The 15,466-nt window shown below is 30.9% G+C and overlaps 2 protein-coding genes and 1 long non-coding RNA gene across 4 annotated transcripts; 2 read left to right on the top strand and 1 right to left on the bottom strand.

Annotated features, from left to right (window-relative positions):
• Positions 1–286: 286 nt before the first annotated feature.
• On the bottom strand, positions 287–11,632 carry LOC126850388 (uncharacterized). The gene is made up of 4 exons (XR_007687541.1): positions 11,552–11,632; positions 2,633–2,857; positions 2,340–2,515; positions 287–672 (listed from the first exon to the last, which is right to left on the bottom strand). It is a non-coding gene; the product is annotated as an uncharacterized LOC126850388 (long non-coding RNA).
• LOC126850259 (U4/U6 small nuclear ribonucleoprotein Prp3) lies at positions 2,867–5,629 on the top strand. Its single transcript, XM_050593076.1, has 5 exons — positions 2,867–3,107; positions 3,239–3,450; positions 3,531–4,314; positions 4,399–4,756; positions 4,881–5,629. The coding sequence occupies exons 1-5, from the start codon at positions 2,960–2,962 to the stop codon at positions 5,278–5,280; spliced, it is 1,902 nt and encodes a 633-aa protein (XP_050449033.1). The 5' UTR covers positions 2,867–2,959; the 3' UTR covers positions 5,281–5,629.
• On the top strand, positions 6,055–15,188 carry LOC126850248 (peroxidasin-like). 2 transcript variants are annotated; one of them, XM_050593058.1, is made up of 8 exons: positions 6,063–6,464; positions 8,929–9,700; positions 10,247–10,674; positions 11,541–11,788; positions 13,518–13,767; positions 13,965–14,083; positions 14,187–14,346; positions 14,485–15,188. In XM_050593058.1, exons 1-8 carry the CDS (start codon positions 6,409–6,411, stop codon positions 14,564–14,566), a joined length of 2,115 nt encoding a protein of 704 aa, XP_050449015.1. In that variant the 5' UTR covers positions 6,063–6,408; the 3' UTR covers positions 14,567–15,188. The 2 variants fall into 2 exon arrangements, 1 of the variants encoding a protein (XP_050449015.1); XR_007687523.1 differs by lacking the exon at positions 14,485–15,188 and having other exon boundaries at positions 6,055–6,464; positions 13,518–13,784; positions 14,187–14,207.
• The last annotated feature ends 278 nt before the right edge of the window (positions 15,189–15,466 follow it).

The following is a 15,466-nucleotide window of genomic DNA, read 5'->3' as shown; positions in this document are numbered from 1 at the left end:
TTCATATAAGTTTTCAACATATAAAGAAATTATTAATTCAGGCACACACTCACATACCCATACACACACATACACACACACACACACACACACACACACACACACACACACACACACACACACACACATATATACACAGGCAATTATATATTACTTTATAAAAGATCTATAAAAGAGTAACACTATGATTAATGTATGTCCCACGCCAAAAAAATAAGAAAAAAAGAATGATTAAAATACTTCCATGATGTTTTATCGATGAATATAAAATATTTATTTCTAGGGGATACCTATTTATTAACTACTGCGCGATATTAATCATGGTATGTTTGTCTTATCAACAATAATCATCACAATTATCTCACTGACAATAAAAATAAATGGTAAAAGTCTATGGTACTCCGTACGTGCCAATTAAGTCTAATTGATGCCTAACCCGAACAAAGGAAATGCGATGCGGAATTCCAATTTCTTCATTTCAATCAACAGAAAAGTTTAGAGCAACAGCCTCAGAACGGAGCAAACGTGGTTCGCAGAATTGGCCTCATCGGTCACTAGAGAAGCGTAGAACAGCGTAGTTCCCTCTGCCATTCTCATTTGCGGTTGTCGGTCCACTGCCATTCCACCACCCTCGCAACCGCTTTCGTCCTTTACACCTTCGTATATTTCGTTCTAGCAACATCACGTTACGTTGTAAGTCTTCTCTGAACGGCCGTAAGATGCATAGTGATTGATTGTTTGGTGCTTTGGTAGCATACCGAAACTATTGAAAGCGGTCGGAACGAGCTTTGGAATCCAGCAATTCTCGACTCTCACGCAATGTTCTGATTAGATCATGTTATTATAATAGATAGTGTAATTATATCAAAAAATTTCAGATTTTGTGTCCAACATTTTAAATTTCAAATATATATAGCATAAATATTCTTCCAACAGAATAAATTATTATAATTATATAAAAAAATTCAACGTTTGTATTCAATATTTTAGATTCCAGATCAATTTGACATTATTAAATGTCTCTTACTTAATTAGTATACATATAGCATAAATATTCTTCCAAATAAATAAAACCAAATAAATTGTTATAATTATATAAAAAATTGTACAAAAAATTTCAACGTTTATGTACAACATTCTAGATTCTAAATCAATCAATTTGATGTTATCAAATGTCTCTTACTTTTAATTAATATACATATAACATAAATATCCTTCCTCAAATAAATCATTATTTATAAAAATAAATTTGTGTATGTAATTATTTTTTTTTTTTACATTTTTAATTCTCTACTACTCTGATCCTCTTCTACGAGCAAATAAAGAAAGAAATATACTTATTGTCAGATATATTACTAATGATAATACCTCATCATTTGTTGTTCAAAGATTCAACAGCTTAAAGCTTCGTATAACAAGTGAATTATTATCATCAATATTTATTAATAAAATATATATGAAACTGGAGAATGATATTTTTTATACTTTCATGTATGTTGTAATAAAAAATTTACAATTTTGTAATATCTCTCTCTCAAAAATTTTAAATATATTAAAGTAACATATATAATATTTCAAATTTTTGTTACATCAACTTGTTGCATCAATTTTTATAATATTATTTTATAATAATAAATATATTATGATGAAACGCGCAAATTCCTCTTTTATTCACGCAATGTAGGAACAAAAACAATAGTGTTCAATGTATTATGGTGCATAGCTTCTCCAACTTGTAAACCAAGTTAAAAAATCAATGTGTGCCAATTATGAACAGCTACCTAAATCTCCATTAAGAGCTTTTCTTGTTGCAAAGAGAAATGAGAGCGTAAGTATCATCATAAGTAAAATAGACAAAAAAATGTTGAAAAATAATTCGCATAATTATGTTATTAATTTATATGAGAATACACGAAGAATCTGAGAGATCGTAAATTTTGATTAATAAATTATGATTTATTTAAATTATTTATTCTATATTTAATATATCTGTCAGCTTTTTTTAAAAAATATATACTCTTTAACACATTTTACAAAAAATATGTCTATCAAATTAAATCTTGATAAAGTTATTTATGATTTTCTAAGAAAAAATAAAACCGTCATTTTTATGCTTTACAATAACATAAAAGTATTCAAGATGAAGTGTAATGAGATTGAACTGTAATTATATAACTTTTTACAGCTTTGCAATCATAGCATAACTGTGTATGTAACAAAAATAATCAAATATAATTATAAAGTGTACAATTTTATGATGCCATAGTAAATTCATTTTGATTAAAGCTTGCCAATATTTTATGCGCGTTTTAAACGCAAAATAAAAATAATATACTTACCAATCGGAGCCTCAATGTTATCACGCTTTCAGCAAAGCAAATTGCCAAATCTTGTGTAACCTAGAGTTCATTTGCTGATTCCAAAGACGAAAATTAATGATGTTGCTGCTCAGCGGCAATAGTTGGATCGGTCCATTTTTTCCCGCGTAAGCACAAGCACAGCATCAGTACACTATCTAATTGAAATAAAGAAAAACATATTTATTTTTTGTTTATTCCATTTCTCAAAGTTATTTTATTTGTTATATTAATGTAAAATACAAAATAATATTAGTATTAATTTATTTACTTACTCTAATTACTTTATTATATCGTTTTCTTTGTCCGCTGTAAACCCAACCGCCAAAATGTTCGTTGCACGTACGTAAGCTGTGAAACAGCTGTATTCTTTGCTGCGCATGCGCATAAAGATAGTCCACAGAATATCAATGGTCGTGCGATTATTGGCTTTACTGAACGAGACCAATTTCAAGTCATGTACGTCATACGTAGTACGTAGGAGAAGTGGTATTTATAACCTTAACAGAGAAAGAAAGAGAGGTTATATTGTGAAAATAAAAATCATCTTTATGTAAAATTGTAGGCTATTTGCATTTAGTGAATGAAATAAAATTAGAGAAATGTCATATTTAACAAGGAAGGAAATAGATGAGATAAAGCCACAGATTGAGAAAGCGGTTCAAAAATTTCTTGGCTTCAGTGAACCAGCAATTGTTACTACTGCTATTAATTGTATTACTTCTGGCTATGATAAGCGTAAAACAGCGGGTTAGTAGCAAAGAATAAAATATCAATCTACATACTTTACGATTTTTATCATTAGCACTTAAAGCAAATAATATACGTATTGTTATATTAAATATATATAATTTTACATGTGCTTTTTTTAAATTCTATAGATAAATTATCAGCCTTGTTAGAAGACAAAAAAGCTTCTAAATTGACAGAAAAAATATTTACAATTTATGATGACACTAAAGCAGCTCAAAAAAACAAGAAGCGACCACATTCTGAAGATAAAGATAAAGACAAAGATGCGAAGAAATCGAGATTTAAAGATGACGAAGGAAAAAATGAGAAAACTGCAGAAACTCAGCTTTCTGCAGATAAGGTATTAATTTTACTTATTAAAATATTTTAAAGACTGATCTTATAATTTTATTTTCTATATATATTTATATATATTTTTAGATAAGGCAAATGATGGCTAATGCACAAAGAGAAATAGAAGAAAGAAAAAGAGCTTTAAAGGCAATAAAGCAGGAAGATGTTGCTGCAAAGCCATTATTTAAAGGACGAGATACATTACCCACTGTAGGAAGCATGTATAATCAAGGCCTATTGAGTAAAACAGATTCAGATAAAGCAAGAAAAATAGCTGCATTGCAAGCACAGATTAGAAATAAATTAAGTTCGGGATTACTTGCTAATATTAATGTACCAGATAAACCAACTCCTTTAATTTTGGATGAATCTGGTAGAACAGTAGATATAACAGGCAAAGAAGTACAACTTACTCAAGTAGTGCCTACTTTAAAAGCTAATATACGTGCGAAAAAAAGAGAAGAATTTAAAGCTCAATTACAAGAATCGAAAGGTCCAGAGGAAATACAAGATACTCAATTCTTTGATGGTAGAATAGGAGTAAAACCAGCGATGCGTGGTAAACGTGCATTGAAGTTTCATGAACCAGGGAAATTTCAGCAATTGGCAGAGAGAATACGCATGAAGACACAATTAGAGAAATTGCAAAATGAAATCAGTCAAATCGCTAGAAAAACAGGGATTAGTTCAGCAACTAAATTAGCTCTAATTGCACCTAAAACTGAAGCTCTCTCTGAAGATGTGCCTAATGTAGAGTGGTGGGATTCTGTTATACTAACTAATGGATATCCTAATGAGAACGAGCCCACGACAATCAAAACTTCGGCTATTACAAATTTAGTGGAGCATCCAGCACAAATGCGACCCCCAAGTACATATATATTTATTTTACTTTTATTTTATTGATATATTTTTTATATTACATAATTAAAATTATTTTTGATATATCTTACAGCGGATCCTTTGAAACCAATATATATGCCTGTATTTCTCACAAAAAAGGAACGTAAGAAATTAAGAAGGCAAAATAGACGAGAGACATGGAAGGAAGAACAGGAAAAAATTCGATTGGGTCTAGAACCACCACCGGAGCCAAAGTTGCGGATATCTAATCTCATGCGAGTTTTGGGAACCGAAGCTGTACAGGATCCTACGAAAATAGAAGCTCATGTTCGCCAACAGATGGCTAAGAGATTAAAGGCTCATGAAGATGCCAATGCAGCACGCAGACTCACTGCTGATCAACGTCGTGAAAAAAAGGCGAGAAAACTTAAGGAAGATACTAGCCTTGGCGTACATGTTGCTGTTTACAGGTAAATAATTTTATTGTGTATGTATATATATATATATATATATATATATATATATATATATATATATCTATGTATATATATTGATTTAGATATATTGTAACATACTATAAACGTATTTTTACAGAATACGCGATCTTGTCAATAATGCCTCAAAGAAATTCAAAGTGGAGACTAATGCAAAACAACTCTATCTTACTGGTTGCGTAATGTTATTCCGAGACTGTAATGTTGTTGTAGTGGAAGGTGGAACAAAACAACAAGCTAAGTATAAACGACTGATGATGCATCGTATTAAGTGGGAAGAGGATATAGTGAAGGATAATGATGGTAATGATGTACCAAACAGATGTGTTCTTGTTTGGGAAGGTACAAGTAAGCAGCGACATTTTGGAGAAATTAAGTTTAAAGTGTGCCCAATTGAAAAAATGGCTAGAGAGCATTTCAAAAAACATCAAGTGGAGCATTATTGGGATTTAGCTTATAGTGGGGCAGTTCTTGATAATACAGATGAAGTACGCTCTTAAAATATGATATTGTAAATTAAATTACTCTTGTAAATTAATTAATATACAAGTAAAGCTAATATGCAGATTAAATAATAAATATAAGTTCTGTACTTAATAAAATTATTAAGTTCTGAACTGAATAAAATTATATGAATAAAATTATAATAAAAAATAAAAAATGTAATCATGACAAATTGAACATAAATAAAAGTTCACTGCTTCTGAAAATCTATTTCTATTTGTAGTAATTCAGTATAATCTAATCTCTATATGGTAATAATAAAATAAAGCAATGTTAGGAATTACTTTTATATTATTATGTTTTGTCTTTTATCTTACTATATTTTGGTGTCAAATTATGTTATTATATGGAAAAATGCTTGTTTTCTTATTTATTCATAATTACTAATGTAGATAAATCTTGAAATAAATTTTACTAGAAGCAAATAATCGTTTCGCTTCATTTTATGCGCGACGTATTCTCACGATTCATTATTGATGATAATCTTGTTGATATAGGGAACAGAGAGAAAGTAATAGCTGAAGAATCATGTGCGATTATATATCTGAATGAATCACAAACGTCTTAAGGAATTTTAATCCGCAAATGACATTGTAGTCAAGCCCATCAAGCGCATTAATTAATAGGCGCTGCAATGCTTATTGTTATAGCATTATGCAAATGATGACGCGCGATCCACGCATACCGCGTTGCAAGCACAAAGGTGCGAATGGAGTGTGTATTAGACCTTGAAACAATAACGCGATTTCCAATAACGTAGTCGTAAGAAAGGCGAATCTTAGCCCTGCTCATAGTATTAATCCAGCAGCTGCAACCGGTGCAATGATGTACTTTTACTAGCTGCGTACATGTTATACTTCGATGCCTCATACCATTGATACCATGCATTGCTGCGATCCTGGCTGAACCCCACTCCAGGGTAAACCATACAGGGTAGACTCGAGTTTTACTTTCGTTCGAGCATCGCTCTCAGTTCAAGATTACCGCTGTGCGTTCTCGCGCACACCGCTCTCGCGCGTGCGACTCTTGTGAAATCTTTCCAGGCAGATGAATGCCATCGCGTATTAACTACGTGAGTGAAATCCTTACGTTGCGAGGATATCACACGCATTATCTCTAAAAAAATGTTGATTCCTACTAGAAACATCGCCACAGGTGGCTTGCTCATCTTTGTATCACAGTGAGTACTTTCAATCGTATTCTAAATCCTAACAAATACAATTAATACTATTTATTTTTTTTTAATTTGTATTAATTTGATATGAAACGATGAATTATGATTTAATAGTAATATTTGAAATAATGTGTGTGTATGCATGAGAAAACTATAATTTATTAAAAATTTATATATATATATATTTATATATAATTTTAATAAAATATGTTTATTTTGTTTCAATTAAATCATATTAGTTGTTAAATAATAGATAATTAAAAACATAATTTAGAATAATAAAGAAAAAAAATTTTTTTTTGAAAATTCGAATAATTTTGTTAATAACATGAGTGTTCAAAAATTATTAAGAAAAGCGAAAATTTTTCTCGAGAATTAAGAGATTCATTCAAATTATGAAAAATTTAAAATTCAATCATTAGCATTCATCGATGAGTTATATACATATATTAATATTTCGTAATCGATCAATAATAGCTCATTATTATTAAACAAAACTTTTCTGCAGCATATGTAAAAGTAATTATTCCGCGCACAAGAACAATACTTACATAACTATGAACATTTTCCTAGTATAAATTTCATAAGAATATTATTTGTTTCAAAACCAGGGGTTGATTAAGCGCGCGGGATGTTACATATCGAGTAATTAGCTCATACGTTCTATCCCAACGATCGTAAACAGTGAAACGGCAACTTGTGAAACTTTGCGAATGAGAATGTCTTGGCGTCTTTGATCTTATGTCTTAGCATAACGATTTGTATTCACGAAGTCAAATACGTTTCTCTTAGCTCATTATTTCATCAAAGGTTAACGATTATGTTATACAATGTCATCGTGTGGGCGGCACGTAATTAATTGCTTTAGAATTATTGTAATCAATTGCATAGCTATATATTATGTCGGTAGAGCTTTATATTTCATACTTTTACTCTGCGCATGTAATACAATATATCTAGATTGCAATTTTATATAATTCTCTGATAAGTATGTATTATTTAAAGGTAATTATGTACGGCTGAAGATTAAGAACATCAATCATGATCTTCACGTTCTAAAAGAAAATGGGAGAGTATACGTGATATCCAAAGCTTACCATGCAATCTATATGTATCAGTCGCAATAGTATAATATTTGACCAAACATTAACAAATACTAAAAATAATATATTTGCGATTATTGATGTTTATTAAGTCGAGATATTTAAAGACTTTAGTAAATTGGTCTGCAAACTTAGCACAAAAAGAAAATAAGAAATTCTCTTATCTGATTTCATAGAGACTTTTTAGACTCTCTTTTTTTTTATGTGTGTATGGCTGATTATTATGAAAAGAATATATCATGCCAATAATGCTGTAATGCAATGTAATTATACGTAATTTATATTGTTACTTCTATCGATTCTTCAATCACCGCAAATCTTCCTCACGCTCATAAAATACATGCTCGTGTTCTAACAACATCAAAGTTCCGGGTCGATAAGGAGATTAACGGTGCAGAGATAATCGGTTGAGAGTGATCGATCCGTGTACGCCAAAGTGATTGTTTCCATCGATTCACGCGAACGCTAATCATGGGAATAAAGAAGATTACGTAAAGCAACACACAAAAGAATCAGGAAAGATCTTAAATGTCAGCTCCATTTGACCTCCTCCTGAGGTCGTTTAGATCTATTTCGACCTTATGCTACATCATAAAAAATGATGTGATCCCAGTCGAGAACCGGTTTTAGATGCTCGAGTTAATGAATGAATTTGTTACGGTAAACGCAACTAACAATAAGAACAATACTTCTAATATAGCAAGATGAAATGCCATCGAATAGACAAGGTCTCTCGCAATTCATTGCGATGACATGATAAATTATGAAATTACTAATTTCTTTCTATTCAATATCAGTTTTGCTGTTATGTACAATCGAATTATCGAAATCTTTCTTGTTCTTAAATTCCTTACTAAATTTTGTTATGTTATGTATATATTTTAATTTTATCGAAATTTATATATCTTTAACATAGTTGAAATATATAAAATATGTAATATTTTTGTTAATGGAAATATTGTATAAATCAAGTCTGATTTATAATTTGGATCAATAGAGATTAATATAACATGGCCTTAAAATTTGCACAAACTTAATAGCAAATAATGTAACAAAGATGCTTTTGTTGACATTGTTTTAAATTATTGTGCAATGCGGATACACAAGCGCGCGATCATCTTTACGATGTACAACCCTATAATTATGTTTCCAATGATTATATCGCATCATTGCTAAATTAGATAATACTGCAATCATTGAAAATGCATGATGATAATTGGGTAACAATGCAGCTGTATTATACGAGATATAAATGTATTCTCACACAAGAGCGCATCTCGATTCGAAAGCGTTCACCGCGACGGCACTCGTCGGCACTAAGTTATGCATAGATAAGTGGGTGTTTTCTATCTTTAGATTCTTTACAGATTCCTCGCTCTAATGATATTTGCCGGAGCTACGACCTTGCCACCCAGGATGCTGCAGGATCTAGGTAAACATACGAATCTCTCTATGGAGAGATACAGCCAGGCGGAACAGACGATCATGAACTCGCAGACGCATCTCAGCCGGGACTCGCCATCCTGGTTCTTTGGCGCATCTCACGAAATGACCGAGGGCGCTCAAAATCTCTCGAGAAAAGCTCTGCGAATCGAGACGATGGCAATGATGCTCGTAGAGGCATTTAATATGTCATCGGAACAGGCATCCTTGCTACTGCCGACTGTGGCAGCTATCCTTTGTCCCGACTCGCCCAGCTTCCTACGAGTGATGTCTGAGTGTAAGAAGACGGATGTCCGTTACAGGACACACACGGGACGCTGCAACAATCCGTTGCATCCGACTTGGGGAGCCGCGTTGGAGGCATACGTGAGATTTTTACCATCAGAGTACGAAGATGGTGTTTCCCTGCCTCGCACGAAACTACCGAGTGCGAGAGAAGTCTCCTCGAAAATACATTCCGGTGGATTGGACCTTAAGCATCCTCATTTAATGGCGCTCATCGCGCTTTTTGGTCAATTCCTCGCTCACGATTTAGCACATACACCCAGAATGGAATTGCCGGACGGCACTAGGCTCAAATGTTGCAATGTTGATTACGAGAATTTTCATCCAGAGTGTTTCCCAATCCGCGCAGAACAGCCAGTCGGTTGTATGGAATATTCAAGATCGGCACCGCATCCAGGAAATTCATTACACGTAATTGAATAAAATTTCTTGTACTTGTAAAATCTTTTAAAAATATCAATTTAGAAATATCCTTGTGATTTATTCACATTATTGTGCAAGAACTTTGAAAGATCCAATATCTTTTAAGATATACACAAGAATTGTCATCATTATTAGTTTAAAAGAGCGCGTGCTAATAGTATTTCAATTACTAAAAAAATATAAATTTGCTATTCAAAAGCCGAATATAAATATAATCTTTATCATAAAGATAATAAACAAAAAAATAGAAAAGAGCTTCGTCATTCCAGATTATAGCTATATGTATGAATGCGTTTTAAAATTTAACATTATATTAATTAACATTATATTTTTTCAAATAAAAATTAGATTTTCAAAAGAATATTATTTCTATTTTTCTGAAAAAATAGCATCCTATTTTTAAAATTTTGATACAGAGAATAGAATATTAATAATCTCATACTTTTAAAGTTTCTGATATATTTCAAAAAAACTTTCTGACGATTAAACAGGAAATAAATTTTACATGTATGTTAAGTATGTCGTTTAATTAAGGGTTGCAAGTTGGGTTCGCGACAACAGATCAACCAAGCGTCTTCCTATCTGGATCTATCTCCACTTTACGGTAGTTCCGAAGAGACAGCTAAGACCCTACGATCAGGCAAGGGCGGTTTGCTAAATACACAGAGGAAGAATTTGCCGATGGCTTCGCCACGATACGAGAGTTGTCGAAGCGCAAGTAAAGCGTTCCCGTGTTTCTTTAGCGGCGATTCCAGAGTAAACGAGAATCCAGGTCTTACTTTGATGCACGTGTTATTCTTACGGGAGCACAACCGGATAGCTGCAAAACTTGAACGATTGAATCCTCACTGGGATGACGAAAGACTATATCAGGAAGCAAGAAGGATTGTTATTGCCGAACTACAACATATAACTTATAACGAATTTCTGCCTCTTATTTTCGGAGAGCGTGCCCTCGACAAGTACGTAATATTTCCTAAATTATACTCCATTTATATAAAATCGAACATAATTCGATTATTTTGATTAACAGTCAATATAGACAATACATAATATTTATTTGAACGTTTAAAGTAAAGTTAAAGAAATTGTATGTTCATAAATGTAAGATATATCGATACCCTTGTATATCTGAGAGCTGTATTAGAATCATGTTTCTCGATAATTGTAATAACTTGAGACACTAATTTTATGAAAAAATTTATCTTTTCTAATATCTAATGCATTATTATTTCATAAATTAAACTAACATTATATTCTGATGGCTCTATTTAGCGTTTAAATAGCGTTCTATAAAAAAAATCATTGCAAGATGAATCAATTATAACAATTAATATACATATATGATGGAAGATAATCAAATTTAATATATGAAAGCATGATTCCATTTTTAACATCTGCGTGTATTAAGTTATACTTTATATAACAGCATATCAAATTCTTATGATGTTATCTTTTCTATTGTTTGCAATTTTTTATATGTCTATAAATTATTAATTATTATTTTTTTAGTTCATTCAGATTAGTGCTTTTCAGATCAATGTTGCAGATCAATTTACCAAACAATGTGATCATAATTGTAATTTTTAATCGATTAAGCATTTTATTGTTAAGAGTTGTGTATCTTGAAAACTTTATTATATTTATCGAGAAGAAATCCATTTTCATACAAATGACAAATTCTACAATACATCATATAACAGAAAACATGACGCAATGAGATTACATCATGATACATCGACCTCCGCAGTTTTCAAGACGCAACTCACATCTCACACCCGTATACGGTATCGCGTTCGTTATCTTTCATTTTGTTACGTGTGCGAAGATTCAACTTACGCTTGACACAGCGGGGTTACTTCCGTGACTACAACAGCCGCGTGGATGCGACGCTTTCGAATTCGGCGGCGTCGGCCGGGCTTTTCTTTGTCGCCGCGCTGACCCCGAAGACCCTGGACTTAGTTGACTCACGATCATCGCTGAAGTCTGGCGAAAGATCCTTACTATCGGCCTTTTATTCGTCACAAGAATTCTATGAGGCTGGCGCGATCGATCGGCTGATTGTTGGAGCTACAGGTCAGTTGAAATTACACGATATAATCGAAACCAGTGTGATCTGAAATTTTATCGCGTATGATATTAAAATATAAGATAAAATATAAAAAATAAATTGAGAGAACAGTTATATATTCTAACTAAATATTCAGAAAAAATGCTAATAGAATAATTTTATAGAATATTTTTAATCGCATGATTAATTTATCGCGTTTATAATCAATAATAAATATTTGATCATGATATGGAAAATTTGAAGTAGGAGATTTCTGATTTGCATTTTATTATCATAATCACATCTAAGTTTTTATCCTTCATATTATCTATAAATCGTTATTCATAAATTAGAATTATATCTAATGTCTACTTTATTCTTTAAGATGAAATATTCTGTTTTTACATAACACATTGTCCAATAATGAATCATTCAAATTATGCATCAAGAAGGTTGCACAATATCGGCAATCAAGTTAATTGCGTTTCTTTTTATGATGAAAATCAATACGTTACCTATTACGCTTCCAAGAACATTAAAAAAAAATAAGGAGTCATCTTGAATGAAGAAAAATGCATTTGCGTGTATTTAATATTCCATCATAGTGAAATATTTCTACATTCTAATCAAGCAGAGATTCTCGTTACATTACAGCTTATAACAATAGGAATATCGTTGTCGCAAATAAATTAACTATGATTATTATTCATACATCGCGTGCATATGCACACTTCTAGAATTATCATAAAATTAACTTGACTCTTTATTGAACATTCCGACCTTTCACTTTTTCTCGAAACATTATATATAACATTACGTTTTAATGAGAATATCATGAAAAAGAAATTATTATAATAAAGTAATTCCCGAATGATAATTATATTATTTTTTTAGAAGAATATCAATATAGAATTAGATTGTCAAAAAATATTATCATTTACAATATTTTATCTTAAAATCGAGGTCAAATATTATCTAATGAAAGTAAGTGCGAACGAAGGTTGCGCGAATCTTCAATACGACGATTTTACAAAAGTTCACAGAATATACATTTCTCCATCTTCGTGCACGAACAATAGTACGCACAAACTTTTTAATTACATAGCGGAAAAGAGTGTAACACATCAGTGAAAGGCACATTGCAATCACAAAGATGCCTTTTGCGAAATTTTACGAGCGCGCGTGATTCAAGAAATTTAATATAAAAAGTTAATATTAAACTTTTTTTTTTGTACCTTAGACCTCTGCCAATCACTATTTGCGAACAATTGGAAGTAAAAAGAAAAAAAGAGAAAAAGTTTGGTTTACTGCCTAAAATTTTATATCTCGCAAAACTATTTCGTAGAACGATTCTACATTCTTATATGATCTAAAAATTTTTTTTAGTACTGACACAGTACTTTTCTTGAAGCTGGTACATGAAAAAAAGAAAGAGAGAAAAAATGTTATATATGTATAATTTGCATAATTTATAACGTCAATAAAGGGAGGTGATTCGTAATGTAATAATATTGAAAATAATAAAAAAGTAAATAATTTTTGACAAATTAAATATTGTTGCATTCAGATGTCATACCAGATCTTGTGATTTTTGTTCTTTGAATTCGCACGCGTTCAAACTTTTAGAGAAAGTAAAAATTTTACACATTTATTATTATAAATTTACTAAGATTTACTATCACACAATATACACATTGTCCCATGAGACTTGGTTTTAATGACGATCTAGGATGCAAGATCTAATTTCCGCGACAGCGGGACATTCTAGGAAGCCTCTGCCTCCGGGCTTGAACGAAATACTCTTGGAGCGATATTTCCACGACGGGAAAACCAACGACATAGCTGTGGATTATGCCGCGCAAATTATACAACAGGGAAGAGATCATGGCTTGCCGTCCTATGCCAAATGGCGAAGCTTCTGTGATTTACCGGATCTTATTGATTTTTACGATCTTAAAGACACGATGGCTAAAGATACTATCGAGAAACTTCGAATAGTCTACAAGTAAGATGAAATATAGGGTGAGATATAGTAATACAGATTACTATATTTTTAAATTTGCACGTCTTCACAATTGCGATTTAAAATGAGCCAGTTATCAGATCCTATAATTTTTTTGTGATATGTTATTCTGAAGCGATATTTAAGATATTTTACAAACTTTCTTATATCTTAATAATCTATTTCTATTTAATTTATAGAAGTGTACAGGATATAGATCTAGTAACTGGAGCACTTTCGGAAGCACCGATAGCTGATTCTGTTCTCGGACCGACATTTCTTTGCTTATTAGGGCGAACATTTCGGAATATCCGGTTAGGTAAATATACCTTTTAGTTTTAGCGTTTACCATGCATTTTTTTTAATGCCGCAAACTTGAAATCCCATTTAAAATTTTATCCTTTCACAATTTCTTTATTTAGGTGATAGGTATTGGTACGAAAATGGAAATACTCCTGGTTCATTTACAATAAAACAGTTGGAAGAAATACGAAAAAATACAATGGCGCAAATTTTATGTTATAATGGTGATAGATTACAATGGATGCAACCGAGAGCTTTCATCTTAAAAGATCCTTTCTTGTAACTATTACCAATTTTTAAATATCATATATTTTTAGCAAGTTTATAAACTGATTATGATACAAAGATTGTAATATAATTGATTCTAGTGACGTATTCTAAGCAATATAGTATTTAAATATTCTTTTTATGTTTCAGGAATGATATGACAAATTGTACAATCCATGTAAAAGGAGCCATGGATTTTGCAGCTTGGAAGGAAAGGACAAATGCGATTTAAATCTTATCAAATTTTAACATTGCTCATATTAAACAACATTGTTCCTGATTACATTAGAGATTGCATGTTTAACTAAAGCTATCTTATTATTATCATATTTAAAAATTTCGTTAACACAAAAAAACTATAATTATTATATATTAGTGACTAGATTTAAAAATTTTCATCGCCTTACTATAAAAATTGTTTATGATAACTAATTAGAAAGTTATTAATTTAATTTCAAATCTAATTATAGAAAAATTTCATTAAGTAAGGTTCTGAAGTAGAAATAATTAGAATATAATAATTAGAAATATATAAAAAAATAGTTCATAATATATATCATCGCGATATGTTGATAGAAATTTAATTAAGTTTATAACAAATGTTGATAGTTTTTAATACTTTACGTAACAAAAAAAGAAAAATGTTCATAATGATCTCCATTTCATTTCTAATATGCACGTTTGTTTATACACATTTTGTTGTGTTGCTCGTTATAATTTTATTACAAATTATCATTGTTATTGCAATTTCAATGAAATAATATTCGACGAATAATGTATATAATTCAGAAGAGCGAACATGATCTATTACTTGACAATTTTGTATAATATATACTTATATTTTTTTGATTGAATTTAATCTTAAAACTTTTATTTTAACTTCAATGTGTTTATATTATCTCCTCTCTCTCTTCCTTATCCTCACCAAATAAAATTAAAATTTAACATAACACATTTACGATATAATTTATACATTTACAAATACAATGAATACTATATATTAATAATGCACATTTTATATTGAAGAAAGAAAAAAATAGAGTTGCTATTTTTTAAATACAGCTAGATTAATTTTGTCTCGATTTTTTTCTTTTATATTTATATAATTAACATTATTCGTACTGATAAATAT

This window comes from Cataglyphis hispanica, chromosome 6 (assembly GCF_021464435.1).
Source record: "Cataglyphis hispanica isolate Lineage 1 chromosome 6, ULB_Chis1_1.0, whole genome shotgun sequence".
In the NCBI taxonomy this organism is placed as follows: Eukaryota; Metazoa; Arthropoda; class Insecta; order Hymenoptera; family Formicidae; genus Cataglyphis; species Cataglyphis hispanica.
Note: the sequence above shows the minus strand (reverse complement) of the source record. Positions and strands in the feature narration are given on the sequence as shown.